The sequence below is a fragment of the Budorcas taxicolor genome, chromosome 4 (assembly GCF_023091745.1).
Source record: "Budorcas taxicolor isolate Tak-1 chromosome 4, Takin1.1, whole genome shotgun sequence".
NCBI lineage: Eukaryota > Metazoa > Chordata > Mammalia > Artiodactyla > Bovidae > Budorcas > Budorcas taxicolor.
Genome location: NC_068913.1, coordinates 35,005,837 through 35,031,679, shown reverse-complemented (window position 1 = coordinate 35,031,679; position 25,843 = coordinate 35,005,837). Strand labels below are relative to the sequence as shown.

The 25,843-nt window shown below is 42.1% G+C and overlaps 1 protein-coding gene across 1 annotated transcript in view; it reads right to left on the bottom strand.

Annotated features, from left to right (window-relative positions):
* Positions 1 to 1,932: 1,932 nt before the first annotated feature.
* ABCB4 (ATP binding cassette subfamily B member 4) overlaps positions 1,933 to 25,843 on the bottom strand; it is a 76,857-nt gene continuing 52,946 nt past the window's right edge. The window contains exons 20-29 of the mRNA XM_052638384.1: positions 25,190 to 25,267; positions 23,499 to 23,582; positions 22,046 to 22,249; positions 18,096 to 18,196; positions 14,607 to 14,747; positions 11,440 to 11,596; positions 9,569 to 9,766; positions 7,705 to 7,911; positions 3,644 to 3,790; positions 1,933 to 2,136 (exon numbers count right to left, since the gene is read on the bottom strand). Of these exons, the coding sequence (XP_052494344.1) occupies positions 1,933 to 2,136; positions 3,644 to 3,790; positions 7,705 to 7,911; positions 9,569 to 9,766; positions 11,440 to 11,596; positions 14,607 to 14,747; positions 18,096 to 18,196; positions 22,046 to 22,249; positions 23,499 to 23,582; positions 25,190 to 25,267 (1,521 nt within the window). The remainder of the gene's footprint in view (positions 2,137 to 3,643; positions 3,791 to 7,704; positions 7,912 to 9,568; positions 9,767 to 11,439; positions 11,597 to 14,606; positions 14,748 to 18,095; positions 18,197 to 22,045; positions 22,250 to 23,498; positions 23,583 to 25,189; positions 25,268 to 25,843) is intronic.

The following is a 25,843-nucleotide window of genomic DNA, read 5'->3' as shown; positions in this document are numbered from 1 at the left end:
CATTTAGGTGTTTTTTTTTTTTCTCTCTTTAAAAAAAATATTTAATTGGGAAAATTGCTTTATAATGTGTTGGTTTCTGCAGTACAACAACGTGATTCACCCGTAAGTATACATATATCGCTTCCCTCTTGAGTGGCCCTCCTCTCCCCACATAGTGGTTGTACCAATTTACCTTTTTCACCAACAGTATAGGAAGGTTCCCTTTTCTCTACACCCTTTCTAGTATTTGTTATTTGTAGAGTTCCTAATGGCCATTCTGACTAATGTGAGGTGATACCTCATTGTAGTTTTGATTTGCATTTCTCTAATAATTAGCAATGTTGAGCATCTTTTCATATGTCTGTTGGTGATCTGTATGTCTGTCTTCTTTGGAGAAATGTTTAGAACTTCTGGCCATTTTTTGGTTGGGTTGTTTGTTTACCCAGTGGTAGAGCTGTACATTTTGGAAATCAGTCCCTAGTTGTTCACATCATTTGCATATATTTTCTCCCATTCTGTAAAAGCTTGTCAGTTTGATTAGTTCCATTTGTTTATTTTTGTTATTACTTCTGTTGCCTTGGGAAACTGACCTAGAAAACACTGGTATGGGGACTTTCCAAGTGGTCCAGTGGCTAAGACTCCATGCTCCCGGTGCAGGGGAGCCCAGGTTCAATCCCTGGTTGAGGAACTAGATCCCACATGCTGCAACTAAAAAGATCCTGCATGCCACAATGAAGACAGAAGATTCCATGTGCCACAACTAAGACTTGGTGCAGCCAAATAAAAAAAAATGGTATGAATTATGTCAGAATGTTTTGCCTATGATCTCTTCTAGGGAGTCTCATGGTATAATTTTATGTTTGTCTTTAAGCCACTTTATTTTCACTTACAGTGTGAGGGAGTATTCCAACTTCATTGGTTTACATGAAGCTGTCCAGCTTTCCCAGTACCACTTGCTGAAAGAGACTGTCTTTTCTCCATTGTATATTCTTGCTTCCTTTGTCAAAGATTAACTGACTGTAGGTGTGTGGTTTTACTTCTAGGCTGTCTGTCCTGTTCCATTGATCCACATGTCTGTTTTTGTGCCAATAACATGCTGTTTTGATTAGCCTTATGGTACTGTCTGCAGTCTGAGAGAGTTAGGCCTCCTGCTTTGTTCTTTTCCTTCAGGAAAAGAATTGCTTTGGCAATTCTGTGTCTCTTATGGTTCCATATGTATTTTAGTTCTGTGGAAAATGTCATGAATAATTTGATAGGGATCAGATTACATCTTCAACATACAGTTATATATACCTAAACTTTTTACTTTCTTTTTTTTATTCATATATAGTTGATTTACAATGTTGCAGGTATACAGCCAAGTGATTCCATTATTTTTATGTCTATTTTTCAGATTCTTTTCCATTATAGATTATTTCAAGATATTGAATATTATTCCCTGTGCTATATACAATAGGTCCTTGATGTTTATTATTTTTATATATAGTAGTGTGTTTCTGTTGATCCCAGACTCCAAATTTATCCCTCTTCCCCTATGTCTGGGTCTTTTCCTGTTTTGTAAATAAGTTCATTTGTATCATTTTTTTTAGATTCCATATGTAAGTGTTATTATATGGTATTTGTCTGAGAAACATTAAGATAGTGACTGATATTATTAAGATAATCTCTAGGTCCATCTATGATGCTGCAAATGGTATTACTTTTTTTATGGTGAGTAATATTCTCTCCATACATTTTTTGTAACTCAGAGCCAGGCTGTTTGTTTTCATACTGCATCAAGCCAGATGTTACTTTTAACAACTAAATGTCAAAAGCTGTAATAGACAACCCCAAATTGGATGTTCCAAGTTGGAATAAGATATACCTGTGTTTTATGGTGACTTATAAAAGAAGTCTCTAAATCAGAAAAACTTGTCAGAATTTATTTTTAAGATACACTATAACAAGAGTTCATCAGTTCTGTGTCCCAGCCTGGACAGTGACCATAGAGAAATAGATGCCTCGCTGTGCCAGCAGCTGCTGGTGTGTGCCGTGCTCCCGGACTCTGCCATTCTCAATCACCACTATCAAGTCTGCGTTCTGGATGGTGGACAGCCGGTGAGCAATCACGATGCAGGTGCGGCCCTCTCGGGCTTTGTCCAGGGCTTCTTGGACAATCTATTAATAAATCAGAACAGAAGCCTTACCTTAAAAATTATAGAAATAAGTTTTAAAAGTAAAGGAAATCCAAATATTTTACCATCTATACAAAAGAAAGTTACCTTTCATTTCTCATGTCATCTTTGAATTTTTAGCTTTATGTATTGAGTTTTACATAGTCCGTCTTGCATACAGTTATGTTCTTTATAATAAAAATGTATTCTCAAACTAATCTTCACAAGAGTAAATAATTTTCAAATAATCTTCACAATCTTTAAATTTTCGAACTAGTCACAAAATAATTTAACTGCTTCAATTTTGAGTGTTTTATTTCCCAGTTTTTCCATTATTAATATGCTAAAGAATTCAAACAAAAAGTGCAATAAAAGTACTTTTTGTGTATAAAATGTAATCATTTTAGAAAATTTGGAAAATTCTGGAACGAAGGGATGAAATAAAAATATTTTACCTCAAAATAACTGCTGTGTACATTTGTTTCCTTTTTTCTGTGCTCACCTATCTTTTGAAATTTTTATTGAAATATAGTTTACAATGGTGTGTTGTTAGTTTCATGTATGCAGCAAAGTGATTCAGTTACATATATCCTTTTACATATTTTCCATTATAGATTATTACAAAATGTTGAATAAAATGCCTATACTATATAGTAGGTTCTTGGTTATCTATTTTAAAAATAGCAGCACATATATTTTAAAATCAAACTCCTAATTTATCCCTCCCCTCTTTGATAACCATAAGTGTTTTTTTCTATGTCTATGAGTCTTTGTTTTATAAATAAGTTCTTTTGTATTATTTTTTCAATTCCACATTTGCATGATATCATAACGGTGTTTCTGTCTCTGACTTCACTTCGTACGGTAACCTCTAGGTCCCTCCATGTTGCTGCAAATAGCATTATTTCATTCCTTTTATGCCTTATGAGTCCATTGTTTATATGCACCACATCTTTATCCATTCCTCTGTCGATGGACATTTAGGTGCTTCCATGTCTTGGATATTGTAAACAGTGCTGCAGAGAACACTGGGGTGCATATGTCCTTTCAAACCAAGTTTTTTTTCCAGATATATGCCCAGGAGTGGGACTGCTGGATTATATGCTAACTTTACTTTTAATTTTCAGAGGAACCTCTATACTGTTCTCCATTGTGGCTGTCTGAGTTTACATTCACCACCAGTGTGGGAGGGTTCCTTTTTTTCCCACACCCTCTCCAGCGTTTATTTTTTGTAGACTTTTTGATGATAACCATTCTGACTTGTATGAGGAGTTACCTCACTGTAGATTCGGTTTGCATTTCTCTAATAATTAGTGACATTGAACACCTTTTCATGTGTTTGTTAGCCATCTGTATGTCATCTTTGAACAATATCTAGGACTTCTGTCCATTTTTTTTTTTTTTTGCCAGAATTCTTTAAAAATAGTGAGCAGTTTGTGTTTTTTTCGTGATTGACTGCTTGAAAAGTTTTGTTTTATAAATTAAATGGGACATGAAGTGGGAAGCCATACCTTCTCACTTTCGGTATCCAGTGCTGATGTAGCTTCATCCAGCAGCAGGATGCGGGGGTGTCGGATGAGGGCTCGGGCGATAGCAATCCTCTGTTTCTGCCCCCCGGAAAGCTGAGTCCCCTTGTCTCCCACTCTTGTTTCATATTTCTGCAAGTTAGCCATTAATAAAGTTAGTAAAGTTCTAGTTTAGAAAAATCCTAATAGTATATTGAATAAACTTTTATTTGACACTTGACAGTTCTAATTATAGGAAAAAATACGTAATAATAAAGTTTCTATAACATAAACTATGATGACGTGCATTTACTTTTTTTTAACGTGGCATTTTCAAAATCAAACTAGAATGTTAATGATCTTAGTTTTCATTTCATTTCATATTCTGCAACAAACTGTCCAATTCCTATCATCATCTGAACATCAGTTCCCTTCTCCAGGGGATCTTCCCAACCCAGGGATTGAAGTCTCTTGCATTGCATAGGCTTCCTGGTGGCTCAACGGTAAAAAATCTGCCTATAATGCAAGAGACCTGGGTTCCATCCTGAGGTCAGAAGATCCCCTGGAGAAGGGAATGGCTACCCACTCCAGTATTCTTGCCTGGAGAACTCCATGGACAGAGGAGCCTGGTGGGCTGCAGCCCATATGGTCACAAAGAGTTGAACACAACAGAGCAACTAACACTTCCTTTCACTCCTGCATTGCAGGCAGATTCTTTACTATCTGAGCCACCAGGGACGCCTCATCTCCTGTCACTGGAGTCCTAAAATGGTTGCATGTCAGTGTTCAACATTATTAATTTAAACTATTCACATGACCCACACAGCCCAATTTATTCTTTTTAAATTCATTCATTCACTTAAATATTTACTGACTACCTATGGGAAGTATAAAAATGAATTTGCCTCTGTTCTTACTCTTAAGGAACTTGTAATCGAGAGAAAAAAATACATAGCACACAATATAATATTAAATTACTTGTAACAGAAAATTGTGTCACTGAATTCTTACCTTAGTTTTCAAATCCGTATTGATCTCACTGCAATTTGGCTATAGTCACAGCAGCTAAATTAAAGTGAAGTCGCTCAGTAGTGTCTGACTCTTTGCGACCCCATGGATTGTAGCTTACCAGGCTCCTCTGTCCATGGGATTTTCCACGCAAGAGTACTGGAGTGGGCTGCTGTTTCCTTCTCCAGAGGATCTTTCCAACCCAGGGATCAAACCCAGGTCTCCTGCATTGCAGACAGGCACTTTACCATCTGAGCCACCAGGGAATCCCCAAGGTTGTGTTGCCTGCCCGTTGGGGACTCGAACACTGGTCTCCCACGTGACAGGCGGGGATACTCAGCACTATACTAACGAGGATGGCAGCTAATGAGGTAATAAATAGGGAGTGTTGGGGACTGGAAATTGGAGAGTACACATCCTCTCCAAAGAAATAAAACACTAAAGAAAAACAGCCTTATGACAAAATTAACTCAAAGTGGATAATGAAATTAAATTGTAAAACCATAAATTTAGAAAATAACCAGTGGAGAACATCTGCAGGACCAAGGCCTAGAAAAAGAGTTCTCAGACTTGACAACAAAAGCACAGTCTGTAAAAGGAAATAAAGGATGGTGATTGCAGCCATGAAATTAAAAGACGCTTACTCCTTGGAAGAAAAGTTATGACCAACCTAGATAGCATATTCAAAAGCAGAGACATTACCTTGCCAACTAAGGTCCGTCTAGTCAAGGCTATGGTTTTTTCTGTGGTCATGTATGGATGTGAGAGTTGGACTGTGAAGAAGGCTGAGTGCCGAAGAATTGATGCTTTTGAAGTGAGGTGTTGGAGAAGACTCTTGAGAGTCCCTTGGACTGCAAGGAGATCCAACCAGTCCATTCTGAAGGAGATCAGCCCTGGGATTTCTTTGGAAGGAATGACGCTAAAGCTGAAACTCCAGGACTTTGGCTACCTCCTGCGAAGAGTTGACTCATTGGAAAAGACTCTGATGCTGGGAGGGATTGGGGGCAGGAGGAGAAGGGGACGACAGAGGATGAGATGGCTGGATGGCATCACTGACTCGATGGACCTGAGTCTGAGTGAACTCCGGGAGTTGGTGATGGACAGGGAGGCCTGGCGTGCTGTGATTCATGGGGTCGCAAAGAGTCGGACACGACTGAGCGACTGAACTGAACTGGTAACCTCATCAAAATCAAAAACTTAAGCTTTGCAAAAGACCCTTTTAAAAGGATGAGAAACAAAACTACAAACTGGGAGAAAATATTTGGAAACTACATTTCCAACAAAGGACTTACTAGTAAGTAGAACATATAAAAATCTGTCAACACTCAACAGTAAAAAACAATCCAATTAGAAAATAGGCAAAATACATGAAAAGACATTTCATCACAGAGGAAATATAGATGGCAAATAACTAAAAATGTTCAACATCTTCTGCCATTAGGAAATACAAATTAAAATCACAATAAGATATCACTGTGTACCTATCAGGATGGTAAAGTTGCAACAGCAAATGTTGGCAAAGATTCAAAGAAACTATATCCCTCATCCCTGCTGGTGGGAATGTGAAATGGCAACAGCACTTTAGAAAACTGTTTAGCCATTTCTTATAAAATTAAACTACCAATCACCATATGGTCTAGCAGTTATACTCCTGGGCATTTATCCCAGAGAAATGAAATTCAGGTTCACACTAAAACCTGTACACAAATACTTATAGCAGCTTTACTCTTAAAAGCCCAACTGGAAACAATACACCTCAATAGGTGACTAGTTTAAAAAGCTGCAGGTCATACGGTAGCTCTAGTTTAAGGAACCACCATACTGTTCTCCATAGTGGTTGTACCAATTCACATTTCCACCAACAGTGATAGGAACATCCTCTGTTCTCTGCAAAACAGAAATAGAGTTACAGATGTAGAAAACAAACATGGTTACCAGGAAGGAATGGGGAGGAGGATGTTAAATTAGGAGACTGGGATTGACAGATACACTCCACTATAATGTAAAAGAACTAATTTCAACCTACTGTACAGCACATGGAACTCTGCTCAATACTCTGTAATGGCCTCTATGGGAAAACAATCTTAAAATTGAGTGTATGTGGAGACACACATATATACATAATGTATAATCATATATATATATATATATATATGATTCACTTTTTGTATACCTGAAACTAACACAACATTGTAAACCAACTGTACCCCAATAAAAAATTTTAAAAGCTGCAGGCCATCCAGACCATATATCCATCTGATTCAGTAATAAAAAGGCATGAACTACACAGTTAACACACGACAGCTTCAGGGAATTACGCCAAGTGAAAATGCTAATATCATGTGCTTATATACTGTACATGTCTTTATATAACATTCTGAAAGTATGACAGAAATGGAGAACAGTTATTTGTTGCCAGGGGTTGTGGGGAGTGAGAGTAAGGAGGAGGGGTGTGAACGGAAAGGTAACATGAGGAATCTGTGGTGATGAAAAGGTTCCATATCCTGACTGGAGGAGTGGATGTGAGTCTCACATGCAATAAAAGTGAAGAGAACTAAGCACACATGTATACAAATGCATACAAGCAAAACCTGCGCATTCTGAGTAAGGTCAGTGGGCTGTATCAAATTAGTATCGTGGTTGCAATACTCTATCACTTTTGCAAGATGTCACTGGAGAAAACTAGGCCAAAGGTACATATGATCCCCATATTCCTTACAACTGCACGTGAATCTATAATTACCTCAAAATAAAATGTTTCATTATAAAAGAAAGTGCCATAAGGGATAAAGCAAACAGGGCTATAGTGCGAATGCAGCCCACAACAAACAGTTTGAGGTGACTTAACAATTGCCTCATTCGTTTCCCATGACATTGGTTCAAGATAAACACCACAACTAATATTTCCATTTACCAATAAGGAAACTTGGTATCACGGACTTCAGTGTGGAGTCCAAGGTCACAGTACTAGTACAGAAGCCAACTCTGGGCCCTGCTGGAGGAGGAACACAGTCTGCAGTTGATTCCGACCACATCCAGGAAGTCACCAGCTCACTTACGTGGGGCAAGGTCTCAATGAAAGGATGGATGTTGGCTGCTTTGGCCGCGTTCACAATTTCAGGCATGGTTACGGGCCGGCTGTTGTCCCCATAGGCGATGTTGTCGGCAATGCTGCAGTCAAACAGGACGGGCTCCTGGGACACGATTCCAAGTTGGGCTCTGAGCCACTGGATGTTGAGCTGCTTTGCCTCGTGACCATCTAGAAGCTGAAAACCAAACTCCACAAACTGTAAGAAGGACTTAAACAAAAGAAAACTGAACAGTATGTTACTAAGAGGACTGTGGCACATGGACATCGGCAGCTTGTGAAATACCAAGCCTCACCGCCTGTAAGCTCTTACACTGTAAGAGCCTGTAAGACCCACACAGTCAACAAAAAGATTTTTTTTTATGGCAACTCAGCCATCCCTTTCTTGTTCTACCTGGGAAAATGGTAGCACATTTGGCCCTGTCTCTCCACATTACTCTCTGTTCCTGTCCGCCTTCATCCAGGCAAGTGTACCATCCTTTGCCCTCACCACAATATTGTAAAGTAATTAGCCTCCAATTAAAATTAATTAATTAAAAAAAAAGAAGCAAGCAATGCAGTGTCCTACTTGTATCTGCTGTCGCCCGAACAGCTCTGACCTTTCACCTTGACACTGTGCCCCTTCTCCAGGCACACCAGGAAGAAAAGCAGATCAGTAGCAGGGCCCCACAATCTGAAAGCTGCTTATCTCCTGTCTTAGCCCCCTCACCTCTCTTAGCCCCCTCATCTCTCTTTCCCCTGAGAACTAGCAGTCTTCACCTACCCTCACTGTTGGCTAAGATGGCAAAGAATCTGCCTGCCAATGCAGGAGACTGGAGTTCAATCCCTGGGTCGGGAAGATCCCCTGGAGAAGGGAATGGGAACCTACTCCAGTATTCTTTCCTGGAAAATTCCATAGACAGAGGAACCTGGTGGGCTACAGTCCACGGGGTCACAGAGCTGGACAGGACTGAGTGACTAACACACAAGGACCAGAGTTTAACTGAAAGTGGACAAGTTCAAGAGTAGTATCTTTATCTTTGGTGGTGGTTTTATTTTTTGTTTGTTGGAAGCAGGAGGCCTGATGCTTCTAGAGGAGCCTTGTGATGTGCTAAGTGCAGATACAGCTTCCACAGTGCTAAGGACACGGTGAAGAAATACACATGAGTCCAGCTAGTCTTTGCCTTTTAAGAAAGAAATCCCCACCAGAGGATTAGCACAGCATATCTGCAGAATACTGTTGAGCTGGTTTGCCCATATTCATATCTTCATAGTAATTGTAATACTGGAAACGTAAGGTTTTCCCCCAAAGAAACAACTCAAGAAGGTTTAACATTCTGGTGACTGTCTACATGGGGGTTGGCTCCCTGGGCCAGGTCGGTGGGTACCATCCCAAGGTAATGGGAGATGCAGGCATTATTGGTAAGAGCCACACTTCTGCTCGAACAGGGCCAGGGGCTAGACACCAACAACATCAATGCTAAAAGCCAAATATTAGAGCCCTGGAGGTAAGGATCAACGAGAGCCTCAAGTTCAGGGTTAGAGAGATGGCCAAGCAGAAGGGAGGGGAGGGAGTCTGGGAATCTGCTCAGAACTCTGGCAGGAAGCGAATGTGTGTTCACTCAGGGGGATCCGGCTGGTGCAAAGGGCCCAGGGTGGGGTAGAGATCAACTTCATACTCAGTCCTTTCTGAACTCCACTCAGTTCCAGATATTCTACCCGACTGTCCCCATATATTTGTCTGACTGTGGGCACCAGTTTGGGATCCACAGAATGTGGTAATTTTTTCATTAAGATTATAGGTCTTGCCCGATAGTGCCTTAAAGCAGGTTACTGATCTCAGAAAGCATGCTCACCACTGTGCCAGCCAAGGGGTCATAGAACCGCTCCAGGAGCTGGACGACCGTGCTCTTCCCGCAGCCGCTGCTGCCCACCAGGGCCAGCGTCTGGCCCTTCTTCACCTCCAGGCTCAGCCCCCGAAGCACAGGTACGTTTGGCCGGGTGGGGTAGCTGAACATGACTTCATTAAGTGTCACATTCCCTTCAAACTTATCCTAAAAAATAGGTATGTTTATATTGCTATTATAGTTAGTCTGATAAATCATTGGAATAAAAAGTATAAATTCAAGGAGGCTTTAACAGACACTACAGCAGGGTAACATAAAATCTGTGTTCAGCACAAGTAGTGGCACCAGGTAGTATTGGTAGCAAGTTGTTATAAAATGAAGATGGGAACCAGGGGTACGGGTTAAAGAGAGTCATAGAATTGTCATATACACAAAATGAAGATGGAAACCAGGGCTACAGGTTAAAGAGAGTCATATTTTAGAGTTGTTATATATACAAAATGAATATGGGAACCAGGGGTTCAGGTTAGAGTAAAGAGAGTTGTAGCATTGTTGTCTAAACTCAAAATTTCTGGGTCACTGAAGACAAATATTTAGTGTTCCCAAATGATAATTTAGCAGCAGAAGCCAAGTCACTGACTCAAGGCTCAAAGGCATGGGGATTTAGAGCAGTCTTGGTGGAGAGCCCTTAACTCTAGCCCTGCGGCTTCTTTAACTCACTCACTTGGCACAGTAATTTTATCCTCCTACTCCGGTACTCTTGCCTGGAAAATCCCATGGATGGAGGATCCTGGTAGGCTGCAGTCCATGGGGTCGCTAAGAGTCGGACACGACTGAGCGACTTCACTTTGACTTTTCACTTTCATGCATTGGAGAGAGAAGTGGCAACCCACTCCAGTATTCTTGCCTAGAGAATCCCAGGGACGGGGGAGCCTGGTTGGCTGCCGTCTATGGGGTGGCACAGAGTCGGACACGACTGAAGCGACTTAGCAGCAGCAGCAGCAGCACTCTGAATAAAGTAGCTGTCTTATCATTTATAACACAGTCATTACACCAGGTGATGAGAGCCAAATTGCTAATGCAGTTACTCACAATATTAAAGCCACATACTTTCCCTGCAGATGACTCAATTTTCATGGAAATTATTTAGTTCTAGTATATCTGGATATTTGGTGGTGGTTTTTTTTTTTTTTCACTTTTGATGTGCTCTACTTCAGAATCCTTGCAACCTTCTATGAAATTTGAAAATGCCAGGAAAGTTGGCCAAATATTATTAGCCCTGTAACTATCACAAAGCTAGTGAAGTCAATGTCAGCGTAATCACTACAAATTTATTCTGTGGTTACGATTGCCACTTGACATCTGCCTCTCATCTACAAAGGCTAAGCCACAAACTTCTCCAGCCGCTGACCTTCAATACCCCTGAAAGGGGTTCAAGGCAGAGATCAGGAATGAGGCACTCTATGCTCTGGGAAAACACTGGCAGAACAGGCCTACAGACAGACATTTTCAGGAGAGAATTTTATGAACCCAGTTTCTTGCATCGTCTCATAACTAGAAAAGCACTAAAATCATCAGCAGAGACATCCGTTACTTGTGACTAGCAGAAAACCTCTGCCAAAATGTGTGCCTGACCGCAGGTAGTCCCTTCAGTAAAATCAAATGGAACACTGACATTCCCCCCACCTCTTCGGAGCAGTCTCTCAGAGCTGTGTGAGGTGCTGTCTCCCGGCTATTGGCCTCTTTTTGCCCCAAATAAAACTTAACTCACAACTCTCACATTGTGCTTTTTCCCTTTTTTTCCAGTCGACATGATCTAGCAGACAGAAAACCTTGAGGAAAAAATTAACCCAGTGCTCATGAGACAGCAAGGAACTCACGGGCCTCAGGCCTTCTTCACTGTGGCTGTCAATCAGAGGTTGTCTTTCAAAGAGCTTGAATAAGTGGGCTGCAGACAGCTTGGCTTTAGCATAGTCTGGAGCAAAGGAACTAGCGTGTCCTAGAGCCACAGCGCCCAACACAATCGCTGAGAACACCCTAGACGGAGGCAGAGGAATTTTGAAAATTAGTTTATGTAAAAGAGCTGACTCCTTGGCAAAGACCCTGATGCTGGCAAAGACGGAGGGCAGGAGGAGAAGGGGATGACAGAGGATGAGATGGTTGGATGGCATCGCCGACTCAATGGACATGAGCTTGAGCAAACTCTGGGAGATAGTGAAGGACAGGGAAGCCTGGCGTGTGGCAGTCCATGGGGTCACAAAGAGTTGGATACAACTGAGCATGCTCTGACTTCCTTCAGGACTTCTCATGTCCTGGATTTCATGGAACTTTGTAAAGTCCTTCTCTCTCCAGGAGTTCCTGATCAGAGAATCAGAATTCTACTGATAATTCTCAGGTAATTCTACTGATTAGCTGCATACCCTGTTTAGAGTTGAGGGAACTGGAGCTCTGGGTGCTGAAGGGACTTGATCAGGACCAGATCAGGAGTGAGACTTCCTCCTGACTCTACAGCCCTGACCTCCAGACAGTGGCTTCCACAACCCCACTCCCCACCTCTCCACTGGGCAAACGATAATCATCGGCACTATGCTTAAAGAATTCTTATTAGGCAAAATAAGCCTTTACTACAAACAGCTTTTCTCTTATAAGTAAAATATCTGTTGCTACACCCCTCAAAAAGCAATCGTCTTAACCTAAAGGTCTATTCTCCAGTTAAAAGAATGGATATGGATGATAACATCTAGGAAGAACTAAAGACTCTGAGATCTGCGTGTGCGTGCTCAGTCGCTCAGTCGTGTCCAACTCTTTGTGACCCCATAGCCCACCAGGCTCCTCTGTCCATGGGGTTCTCCAGGCAAGAATACTGGAGCGGATTGCTGTGCCTTCCTCCAGGAGATCTTCCTGACCCAGGGATCTAACCTGCATCCCTTGGTATCTCCTGCATTGGCAGGTAGGTTCTTTACAATTAGTGCCATTTACAAAGCTATTTACTTCTGGCATCAGAGCTCCCCAAAGAAAGAGGAGCATAGGGAGATCTCTAATAATAATGGAGAACTTAAAAAAAAATTCCCCCAAACTTCTAAGGTTTTTTTTTTTTTAAGCTGTTTGTATTGTCTCTTTTGAGCTACATTCAAATAAGTGAGACTAAAGTTCCACAAGCTTGAAAAAACCTGAATCAAACTGAATCAAACTCCATGCACTGAATCTTCTCTCCTTTGCTTCTGTACCCTGATATGGATTAGATAATTCTGGACTGGGAATCATGGCACTTGGCTTCTTGTTTTGGTTTGTAAGTTAATTTTTTTTCTATTTTTAATTCTTTTTTAAAACATTGAAGTATAGTTGATCTTACAAGATTGTGTTAATTATTGCTGTGCAGCAAAGTGTAAACCTAAATATTAAAGTGTCTTAAGTACACGAGGCAGAGGATGGTGAGTAGAGTATTCATGTAAATACGTGAGAAGGTTGATTACCAAAAATCAAATTTTCAAAGAGAGATGAGCAGCTCACCCATAGCTAGCTGCCTGGCCTTCCTATAGAGCCTGCAATGCAGCCTTAGTATGAAAGCCTTTAAAGGCTATCTTCCAATTACCCAGAATTTAACATTTTAAAGATAAAAATAAGACAGCTTTCAACAGCAGGGTCAATTTCTTCGATGGTGTTTTTCTAGACAGTATGCATACTCCGAGTGGTAATTCCCAACTGGCTGTTTGCATCTGTCTCTGAAACCACTTTCTACTCTCCATCTCTACCTGACACCATCTTCCTTCCTCTGTGCCTTAGAGGCTGACCTACAGGGCCTGCATCAAAAGGTTTCCTGCTCCTCTGGCTCCTGATGGCGTTTGGCAAGGACCAGCATAGTAGGGATGGAGGCTGGAGGAGAGGGGCCAGGGCATTTGTTGCGCTGGCCCCTTTCCTGGTGGATACTTGTGGTGTCCCCCCCAACACTGCATGCTGGGTTCTGAAAATCCCTCCCTCTTCTTGCCCTTTAGGCTTAAGTAACATCCTGGTGGTTCCTAGCTGGCACTGCTGACCTCGATACATCTCACACCTTTAAAAATAGACCCTTAATTTTTTTAACTGGAGGATAATTGCCTTACATTGTTGAGTTAGTTTCTGCTGTACAAAATGTATACACATATCCCCTCCCTCTTGAGCTCCCTCCTCCACCCCATCCCTCCCCACTAGGTCATCACAGAGCACTGAGCTGAGCTCCCTGTGCTATATAGCAGCTTCCCACTAGCTAGCTATTTTATACATGGTCATTTATATATGTCAGTGCTACTCTCCCAATTAGAGAGACCCCGTACTTTGCAAGCCCATTTGTCCCTGCTAGGATCCTGACTGATGCAAAGATACATATTCCTTTTTCATGGTTATTTTAATTTTGGATGAAAACAAAAGAATAGCTTGTAAACTCTTTCACTTTGTCTGTCTTGACCCTGTTTTTTTTTTTTTTTAAGTTGTTTGCTACTGCTTTAAAAATCATCCCATCACACCAGAAATATCCCAAGTGATCCTAAAAGAATAGCTTCCCCTTGGCAAGACTAGACTGCAACCTAATTGAATGTATTTGGCATATTTCGAAAGACCATTGGTTAGCCTTGGAAACCAAGACAATAGGAAGGCTAAGAGGCAAGAGTGGGCAGGGTCATCCCAGGTCTGGTTAGGGAAGACAGTCTTTCCCAGATTTCACTCATGCATTCCTATCCTACTGGCAAGGCCATCTTTGGCTGCCCATAAATGGTAAGCTATTTAACCTCTCGCAGTTTTCTATGTTTTATTTCCACATTGAGAATACCGGCTATCCTCCTGTCCTATGTATTACTAGAAGTCTGGTTTATGATCGTGTTCACTAGCTTGGTTGACTTCAGTCCACTCGATAAATGAAACTATCCTTGGAGTACTGACAACATCCAATTTCTAGAGTAGATTCAACTCTGTGGCTTCATCATAAATTAGTTTTTCAGTCTACTACAAACTTTTGCATAGACCTACTGAAGCTCTGTTATGGAATAATCTCAATAAATTTAAAAAGATTACTTACAGAATAACATCTCTGAAGCGCATGTGTCCATTTACGATGAGATAGGCACCAAATCGAAAACAACCAGCATAGGAAAAGTACATAAATGCTTGGGAAGTACTAAAACTAAGCCCATAGACATGTGCCTTCCGCACAGAATTCCTGAAAAGCAAATCAGTATATCTGTAATCATCTCTTCAGCCTCTTTAACACTGGGTTATACAAATAACGCAGCTTCTAAGTTTAGTTTACCCGTTAAATTCTGCTCCCAGTTATAATCAGAGGAGGTGATTTAACCTCTCTATGTATCAGTTTTCTGATTTGTAAGAGGGGGATAACCAGGATATACAAAACTGCTTGGAGATCTAAACAGACAATATAAATGTCTAGCACAGTACTTAGCTTACAGTTCAGTTCAGTTCAGTTCAGTCGCTCAGTCGTGTCCGACTCTTTGCGACCCCATGAATCGCAGCATGCCAGGCCTCCCTGTCCATCACCAACTCCCGGAGATCACTCAGACTCACGTCCATCGAGTACGTGATACCATCCAGCCATCTCATCCTCGGTCGTCCCTTTCTCCTACTGCCCCCAATCCCTCCCAGCATCAGAGTCTTTTCCAATGAGTCAACTCTTCGCATGAGGTGGCCAAAGTACTGGAGTTTCAGCTTCAGCATCATTCCCTCCAAAGAAATCCCAGAGTTGATCTCCTTCAGAATAGACTGGTTGGATCTCCTTGCAGTCCAAGGGACTCTCAAGAGTCTTCTCCAACACCACAGTTCAAAAGCATCAATTCTTCGGTGCTCAGCCTTCTTCACAGTCCAACTCTCACATCCATACATGACCACAGGAAAACCATAGCCTTGACTAGACGGACCTTAGTCGGCAAAGTAATGTCCCTGCTTTTGAATATGCTATCTAGGTTGGTCATAACTTGTCTTCCAAGGAGTAAGCATCTTTTAATTTCATGGCTGCAGTCACCACCTTCAGTGATTTTGGAGCCCAAAAAAATAAAGTTTGACACTGTTTCCACTGTTTCCCCATCTATTTCCCATGAAGTGATGGGACCAGATGCCATGATCTTTGTTTTCTGAATGTTGAGCTTTAAGCCAACTTTTTCACTCTCCTCTTTCACTTTCATCAAGAGGCTTTTTAGTTCCTCTTCACTTTCTGCCATAAGGGTGGTGTCATCTGCATATCTGAGGTTATTGATATTTCTCCCAGCAATCTTGATTCCAGCTTGTGTTTCTTCCAGTCCAGCGTTTCTCATGATGTACTCTGCATATAAGTTAAATAAGCAGGGTGACAATATAGAGCCTTGACGTACACCTTTTCCTGTTTGGAACCAGTCTGTTGTTCCATGTCCAGTTCTAACTGTTGCTTCCTGACCTGCATACAGATTTCTCAAGAGGCAGGTTAGGTGGTCTGGTATTCCCATCTCTTTCAGAATTTTCCACAGTTTATTGTGATCCACACAGTCAAAGGCTTTGGCATAGTCACAGAGGATGTTCAAATGATAGTTGCTATTCTTATTACACATGAATATCTAGTAATTCAGACATTCAACACATGATATAAGCATGATTGTTGTGTCAAAAACAAAGGATGTTAGAGTTAAGACTAAAGTTTGAATTGTCTAAATTCGATTGTCTAATATTATTATCTCGTCTTCTGTGACTAGTTATAGTCTCTTACATTTTAGATTACAGTCTGTTCATGTTTGGGGTTTGGAAAAGTAGGGTCAGTGAGATCTACAGAGGCACATCAGAACTTCTTCCTGGAACTGGATCCCACCAGCCCAAACACAATTTGTTCTATACTATTTCTAATTAGACCTCATGCTACCCTCTACTAGTTTCGCTACTTTATTACACTTCATTATTCTAAATCCTCCAAAAGAATAGTAATTCATTTACTTTCAGATTAGAAGGAAGACACTTGGCAAGAGGGAAAATTCAAAGTATTACTTATTTGGCTAGTTTAACTTATGTGCTGTAAGCACAGTATTACAATACTTAATGGTACTGAACAGTTTACAGTGCTCCTGACCTGTATGTCAAACATCAAAGGGACAGAAAAATGTCGCTATGTGAAGTATACATAACTAAGAAGGTGGATACACTGAGAAATTCACAACTATCTCTGTCCAAATACGTAAGTGTTCAAAACCACTGTTCTAGTCCACAAAGTTGTGATTCAGCTTGTGTTCAGTTCTGTTAGTGCTAAAATATATCCATTCATGAGAACGGGCCCTAGTTGGAAACAAGTGGCAAACAGATGCTGGAGGCTTGTTGAGTTGCTCAAGAATAAACGAGAGAAACAGACTGTCTTTGTTTTCAGGATAGGATGGATCTGGCCCTCATCCAGAGAGCAAGGGAAACACTTTAACCCCAAAGCAAGTCTCATCTTTGCTTTCAGTTCAGTTCAGTCACTCAGTCATGTCTGACTCTTTGCGACCCCATGAATCGCAGCATGCCAGGCCTCCCTGTCCATCACCAACTCCCGGAGTTCACTCAGACTCACGTCCATCGAGTCCGTGATGCCATCCAGCCATCTCATCCTCTGTCATCCCCTTCTCCTCCTGCCCCCAATCCCTCCCAGCATCAGAGTCTTTTCCAATGAGTCAACTCTTCACATGAGGTGGCCAAAGTACTGGAGTTTCAGCTTTAGCATCATTCCTTCCAAAGAAATCCCAGGGCTGATCTCCTTCAGAACGGATTGGTTGGATCTCCTTGCAGTACAAGGGACTCTCAAGAGTCTTCTCCAACACCACAGTTCAAAAGCATCAATTCTTCGGTGCTCAGCCTTCTTCACAGTCCAACTCTCACATCCATACATGACCACAGGAAAACCATAGCCTTGACTAGATGGACCTTAGTCGGCGAAGTAATGTCTCTGCTTTTGAATATGCTATCTAAGTTGGTCATAACTTTTCTTCCAAGGAGTAAGCGTCTTTTAATTTCATGGCTGCAGTCACCATCTGCAGTGATTTTGGAGCCCCCAAAATAAAGTCTGACACTGTTTCCACTGTTTCCCCATCTATTTCCCATGAAGTGGTGGGACCAGATGCCATGATCTTCGTTTTCTGAATGTTGAGCTTTAAGCCAACTTTTTCACTCTCCACTTGCACTTTCATCTTTGGTTTAGTCTTACACAATCCAAAGAAAATAAAGGCTTGAGCAATTGCCTAAAAGAATGTTTACCTGAATCACCAGATGGGTTGTTTATGTTGCCTGCACTGGTGGAAAAAAAAAAAAGTACTTGTGCAGCCCTCTGTTCCTGTTAGCTCTCAGAGACTCAATCGTACTATTTTTATTAGAGATATAAAAATCCAATCCTATAGTCCAACTGCATCAAAAAATTACTTGTTTTCAGTGAGATAATTATTGAAAAAAGGTCATCCTTATAATGATATCATTGTTTGCAGCAGCAATAAAAACTACAATCAAAAATTCAGCCTAAAAATTGCAATCAATAATACTAGGTTCTTAGTAACAATCATATGCTCATTACCTGTAAGCTCCATACAATTTTTCAACATACATGGATTCAAATTTTCTTTCTTGGGTCAAGGACACAACTGTCCTAATATTTTCTATTGCCTCTGTTGCAATCTGTAACATAGAACAGATCTTGATTAGAAGTGGGGCTTTTACTGCTGAAATAATAAATAATAATACTTCTGAAATAAATAAATATACATGTATTTATTATATATATAATATATTGTATATAAATAAGTCTCAGGGCTCTGTCCAAAGAACTCCAAAGCTTGCACTGATGAGTTTTCAATTCCTTCGGTTTGTAGAGCATGGTCGTAATGTGTTATTCAAGACAAGCTCTGTGAGAAACCTGGGGCATCTTAAAGGCACCACCGGTTGTGCTATTATGCATGGTGGGCAAGCCTTCCTATGCCCTATGCTGAGAGACAGATCAGCTTAGGGCAAGAACAGTGGTCTGGACACAAAACCTAATTCTATTCCCAGCCTTGCCACCAGGCAATTACTTGACTGGCTTTAGTCAAACCCCTCTGCGACTTTGCTTTCTTTATAGGATAGGATCTTAGAAGAGATAGTCATGCTAAGTCACTTCAGTCGTGTCTGACTCTCTGCAACCCCATGCACTGTAAGCCTGCCAGGCTCCTCTAACCATGGGATTCTCCAGGCAAAAATACTGAAGTGGGTTGCCATTTCCTCCTCCAGGGGATCTCCCGAACTTAGGGATTGAGTCTCCTGTGTTGGCAGGCAGGTTCTTTACCACTGAGCCACCTGGGAAACCCCAAGTGATTTCTAAGGATCTACTGAAGGTGCAATCATTTCTTCCCTAAGGCACACTGCTTCTTAGGAAAGAAAATGCTTATCCTCATTTGAGAACATTCCAGTTGTAAACACTACGACCTCGCCTTAACGATGAAACCAGGACAGACATCTGACAGATTTAGGCCACTTGGATTTAGTGTCTGCACTTGAAGGCAACTCTGTGACTTGGGAGGGCCTACAGATACAGAGGTTAAGGTCACCAGGGCATGTGTAGGAAGCTGGCCTGAACATTCAGCAACTGAGGAACAGAACAAATGTCTAGACAGAGACGAGAGAGCTAGTGGCTCTAAGAGAGGACCCTGGGGACCCTGCAGTTACCATCAGCTGTGTTCCCCACACTTCTGCATGTCCTTATGGCAAACCCTTTGACCCAAACCCGCCAGAGTGGTTTTCTGATTGTGACAGCTAAACCACCCCTGACTGAAGTTAATTGTCTGTGACTCTGCTATTTAGCCTTAATCAGAGTTCTGCAGTTGATTCATCTAAACCATTGGCACAAGGAGCATGAGGCAAAAATCTAAAATGAAATCTTAGGTTGGAGACTTTTATCTCAGTTCTCAGCTTCTGGAACCCGATGAAAGAAAGACAGTCAATACTTCAAGCTGAAGAGCCTTTTATCTTTATTATAAATGAAACATCTAACAGTAATCACAGCCGGAATAGAGAATGTGTTCAGTCATGTCCGACTCTGTGTGACCCCATGGACTATAGCCTGCCCGGCTCCTCTGTCCATGGGATTTCCCAGGCAAGAATACTGGAGTGGGTTGCCATTTCCTCCTCCAGGGAATCTTCCCAATCCAGGGATCAAACCCACATCTCCTGCATCTCCCGAATTGCAGGTGGATTCTGTACTGCTAAACCACCTTGGAAGCCCCAGAATAGAGAATACAGATGGGCTTTCACTCTGCGCCAGATATTACCTCATGTGACAAGATATTACCTCATGTGTTGAGGTTCATGTTCTTATTCCTGTTCGCATAGGTGAGGAGCTGAGGCACAGAGCAGAGAAGTGACGTGCCTAAGGCTCCAGAGTTCATGAGTAGGCGGGACAGGATTTCCTACCAGGCTACTTGATGCCAAGTCCCTGCTCTTAACCCATTATGCTCTTCTGCTTTCCCTGCTTTGCAATTTACACAAGGAGAAACTAGTTGTTAGGACTGTCACTCAACTTCTCGTTTTCTGGTCCCTGGATTAAGTGCTTTGAGGGTTCATTCTGGGTCAGTAGGCCCCGTATCTCAGTCAGTAGGCAGGGCCTGAGTCAAGAGGGTGACTAAACAGCCTCCCTCCCCTCTTCCCAGTCCAGCAACCAACACCCTCATCACTAAGCCTCTTCTGGAAAATGAAAATGGGAAATTATCCCAAGTCCCCATGTTCCCAAACCATGACTAATCTGCACACAGGTCAATGAAAACTTTAAAAACAAACAAACAAAGAACAACAACAACAAAAACAGTGGTGTGGCAGAAGAGCAGAGGGCAAGGGTCGGGGGGCAGAGATTCCAAGACCTTTCTAACCCTCATTTTGGGTTAATCAGGAGTTGACAGAGTAAACCAAATTGAAATATGATTGAATTGCTGATAATTAACATTTATAATTTCTAACCTCTCATTAAAAAAACAAAACCCTTATTAGGTTAAAGCAGCTACTAAAAATATTTCAGACTGGTCAACGTGAGTTGTTCATCCTCTGATCCCTGAAACGACAGAGTAGTAGCGGAAAGGAACCTGGAACATTATCTGGTAAAATTTCTCACATTATATAAGTGAAAACTGAGGGCCAGAGAAGTGAGGGATCTCCAGTATGATATACTGAGCGGTTAAAGGCCAGGACGGATGATCAAGAATGGCATTTTGTTTGCCAAGCTGTTCCATTCTAACAGCCCTGCTCCTGCCAGAAAACTCTGGCAACTTTCAGTGTCATTAGCCATTTTTAACAGAAGTAAGGCTCTATTAACTAGATTCAAGATGTTTTCTTCCATGTAACTGGTCTAAGAAAAAATGATCTTCACTCTACCTACTGACAATTTCCCTTCTGAAATGTGAAAAGCAGTAGGGTTCAGGAGAAAGGAAACAAACACTCTGGGGTGGTTTTTAGTGGCGACAAACAAAACAAGGAAATGACACAATAAAGGAGCCACAGCCAGCAGCCAAGAGGGTCTCCCAGGACTCTGGGTACCTGAGAGCTGAAGTCTGGGGATCATGCTCACTGCTCTTCTTCCCCATGAGCGAGACATGCTATCTGCCCCACCTCAAGTAACCATAACTGTATTAAGGCCTAAGCAGTATTGTCTGTGAAAAGGCTTTGCAAATGCTGTGCTATAGAAACTACATCACAATTTTCACTATTTCGTCACCTCTTCATGTTTCAATGTAACATAATATTTACATAAGTAAGGGTAAAAAAATTCCTGGTTGTTGACTACACTTAACATTTAAATACATGTATGTGTAAATAAAATGTAGGCTTAGACACATTTAAACCCATATGAAGAGGCTATATGGTAAAGAACTTTGAAGTAGACCAGGATTTGAATCCGAGCCATGCCTTTAACTTGTTTCATTCTTGAGTTCTGCATTTGTAAAATTGGCAAAACATTAGTACTTGACTCATAGGATTCTTGTGAGGATGAGTTGGGACATATAAATACTTAGAACAATAACTGGCTCAAAGTAAGGTCCAAGTTTAAGTGTGTGCCCAATTGCCGTTACAATTAGAATCACAAATCTGAGCATTACTGCCCTCTGGTGGCTGCCTAACTTAACTACAGAAATCACAACCGAGAACAGGACTGTCTTCTTAGAACAGTGCACATATTTCTCTGCCTTAAGGACTCTTTGTCTGTAAAACAGGGGTAACCTTTGTCCTAACAATGGCATCAGTGTACAAAGTAAAAGGCAAAACGAACTCTGAAAACTCAGAAATTTTCTGAATATAGCACTTTCTATACACTAAAATTTTACATTAATTATCCCATTTTCAAGTTCTAGGCATTGACACAGCAAGATATTTCATACTCAGTGCTGACCACTATTAGTTGTCGGGAGCACTAACATTACCAAAATATGCATGTTGTAACAAATCAATCAAATAAAACCCATGTCTTAACAACCATACTTATATCAACTGAAGCCTTATTTGACCCACCTTTCCAGCAGTTTCCAGTTCCTTTTTATCTCTTTTGGCATTTCCAGCCAGCAATTTCATTTCAACAATTCCTGATACAGCAATAATTGGAACAACCGATAGCAGCAAAAGGGTTAATTGCCAACCGTAGATGAATGCTATAATAATACCAGTTCCAAGGTTAGCTGTATTCTGTGCAATCAGAGCCAACCTGGTCCCAGTGGCCTGGATGAGCAAAAGAAGAGAGGGAGCTGTATTTTAAGTTGCAGACCTGTGAGCTACAGCCTTCAGCCTCCTGGTCAGAACCATGAGACAGGGATTTATGCCTGTGCTAACATTTGCTCTCTTTCATTACAGTAAACCCAAGATTGTTGTTATTGTTTAGTCGCTCAGTCATGTCCAACTCTTTCGCGACCCCATGGACTGCAGCATGCCAGGCTTCCCTGTCGTTTACTATCTCCCAGAATTTGCTCATACTCATGTCTATCGAGTCTACGATGCCACGCAGCGATCTAGTCCTCTATCGCCCCCTTCTCCTCCTGTCCTTAATCTTATCCAGCATCGAACGAGTTGGCTCTTCTCATCAGGTGCCCAGAGTAGTCTCATGCATCACTTGGGAGGCTCTGCAGGTTAGTCTCGGTCTGTGCCTTTCAACTCTCACTCCTTTCCTGACCACATGGATTCAGCATCACAGAACCAAGTCACCATTGCTCTGCTTTGGGGAGAGGCTATGGGGCACATACACTTTTTCCTGAAGGCAATGTTTAAAGAGCAAATAAACCTCGGACACTCTGGTCATTTTAAAGCCTGTTTGCTTCACATGTATAAGAGGGAGGCTCATGAGCTCCAAGAGACCATCAGTTGCAAAGGATACAGATCCTAAGAGACCATCCTCTGGAAAGCCTTCATAAAGATGAAGTACTGTTTCTACCAATCAGAAAATGAGGGATGTCATAGGGACATCATAGGTGACATCTTGCATTGTGCAGAAGCAATGAGCTTTGTGTAACAGGCCTCAGCTCCAAGGTTGGGGGTGAAAGCCAGGGAGAGGGCGGCACTCTCCTGAGCCAGTTATTGGTTCAGGGTTGGGTATGCGACCCAAATTAAATTAGATTTAAAGGAAGGGTGTTGGTTTGGTGGTTGAGGTCCAGGTATGCCTTCTCTTTCATGGGATGCTTATAGCTCCAGTTGCTCCCAAAAGCCACCTTGTAGCCACAAAGGAAGGAGCCTCAGGGTGAAGCCAATTCTGAGGACTGAAAGCTGCTCAGAGTTAACAGACAGAGTCCTGGGTCCTTCTGGACACTTGTGAACCAATGGATCTGTCAACCCTGATGTCTAACCTTCCTCTTTGTTGTTCAGGCCAGTTTGAGTTGTCTGTTATTTGCAGCTGAGGCAGCTTAACAGTGGCAGCTATGCCATATGTTTATCCCAAACCAAGTTAAAGAAAATCAGTAGCAGAATGAGGTCTACATACCCCTTGGACTTGGGAGGCATCCATCGCAAGTCTTGTAGAAAGTGCACCAGTACTGTTTTTATGATCATCAAACCAGCTCATGTCCTAAGGCACACAATACACCTTTAAATTAGCTCCAGATTAAAACAAGCAGAGAAAAATCGGATGAAACATCTCAAACTCTCAATGATGAGGAAGTACCCACTCTGAACTTGGGTGTTGGACTTTGGGGGAGACCTCCCATGTGGTGGGGAGCTCGGGACCCTGCCCTGAGCACACACTGGGAGCCCACAGGACCCCTCCCAGCTGTGCCCGGAAAGCGCACCAATGGGGGCGGGGCTTATCCAGATTGCAACCAAGCTCACTGCCAGCTTCACCTGAGACCGTGGCGCCTGCGGGTCCATCCACCCACTCCTCACAACCTGTGCTCCCAGCACGTGCTCCCTGATGGGGCCACTCCTCTCACAAAGGGTGGTGGAGCTGGGCTGGACATGGCTCTTTCTTGTAAATTCTAGGCACGAGATCCTCAGCCCTGGTTTCTCACCATGTTTAGTTTTGTTTATCTGAAGCAGGGATTAAAGAGGCTATCTTAGGGCTTCCCTGGTGGCTCAGTGGTAAAGAATCCACCTTCCAACACAGGAGACGCGTTTGATACCTGGCCCAAGAAGGTCCCACATGCCGCGGGTCAACGCGAAGCCTGCGCAGCTCAACTACTGAGCCTGTGCTCTGGAGTCCGGGAGTCACAACCCCTGAAGCCCGTGTGTGCCCAGAGTCCTTGCACTGCAGCGTGAGAAGCCCATGCACCACGACTAGAAAGCAGGCCCCTCCTGCAGCAACTAGAGAAAAGCCTGCACAGCAATGAAGACTCGGTGCCACCAAAAATAAAGAAATAAAATTTTAAAAATTTCAGGTCTTAGCTATGATTTTCATTATATGCCCCTCATCCACAGAATCTTTTAATTTCATATAAAATAATTTCCCCTACATAGCAACAATTTAAAAGACACTGAAAAAAGTCTTGCACGAAATATGATTCCAGCCCTGTGCCCTCCTGTGAACCGGAATGTCATCAATTCCTGTCAACCACATGGATAATATTCTGGCCCTCTCTTAAGCCTTCTCTATAAAATAGAGAATTTATGCTTGCACATCTTCCCACAAGTTCTGCACTAAGCTGTCACCCTCCTGACAGGGCTGACAATGCATGTGGTAGTCCCAAAGACCAGCACACCATCTGGTACATAGTGAGTGATGCTTGAGTGAACCAATAAGTGAATTAACATGGAAGAAGAGCTCAAACAAAACTCAATGGTCAACATTTGGTGACGCCCATAGTAAGTCGCGTCAACTGTTGCGCAGAACCCCTGCCAACCACTGTTGCCTTTGTTGAAAGGCATCCTGGAGTCTCAAGTGACTCCTCAGGGCCTGCAAAGAATCCAGAAAACAGAGACAGATCCTTGAAGTGAGAGTCTCCACCGGGATAGAGGGAGTTGCAAAATAAGCCCCCAGAGTCATGACATACTAGCCCCTATTTATTACATTAGCTAAGCCTAGTCCCACGGAAACCTTAAGAGGTCTTTGGATACTGAAGGACTAGAGCAACTAGAGGGGATCTGACCAGTTCCTGCACGAACACCCAGGGCACACGGCACAGAGGGCAGCATGTGAGGCTCGAAAGGGAAGGAAGAAATGGCTCCGGTGCGCACACCTACCTGTCTCAACATCGCTTTAAAAGCCATTGACCGAAGCCTCGTGGTGAGGATCTCACCAGCCTTCCCAAACGTGAAGCCCTGGGCAAGAAGAAAGCCTCTTGTCTCTCTTAATCATCACCAGCATTCTGACACAAGTGTGTGTATTCACATGGAATTCTATAATGTTTATATATGACTCAACTATTCAAATAACAAAGTCTATGATCAGATACTAACTCAAAGTCCTAACTTCAAATTCATGTGCGGCTAGATGTTTGCTATTTCAGCTGGAATAGATAAACAGCAGGACCTACTTACAGCAAAGAGAACTATATTCAGTATCCTATGATAAACCATAATGGGAAAGAATATTTTAAAATGGTTATGTATGTATAACTGAATCATTTTGCTGTACAGCAGAAATTAACATTATAAATCAACTCCACTTCCATAAAAAAACAAAAAGAAAAAATTCATATACTGGTAAATCATTGGTATGCAATAGAATCCTAAGACCAAAATCCTTAAATGTATCTTAGAAATTGGCTTCTGACCCATTCTAAAGAGACTTCCTTTTCAAAATTCTCAGGGACAATATCTCAGTGAGAATCAGTTCACTTCAGATCAGTCGCTCAGTCGTGTCTGACTCTTTGCTACCCCATGAATCGCAGCACG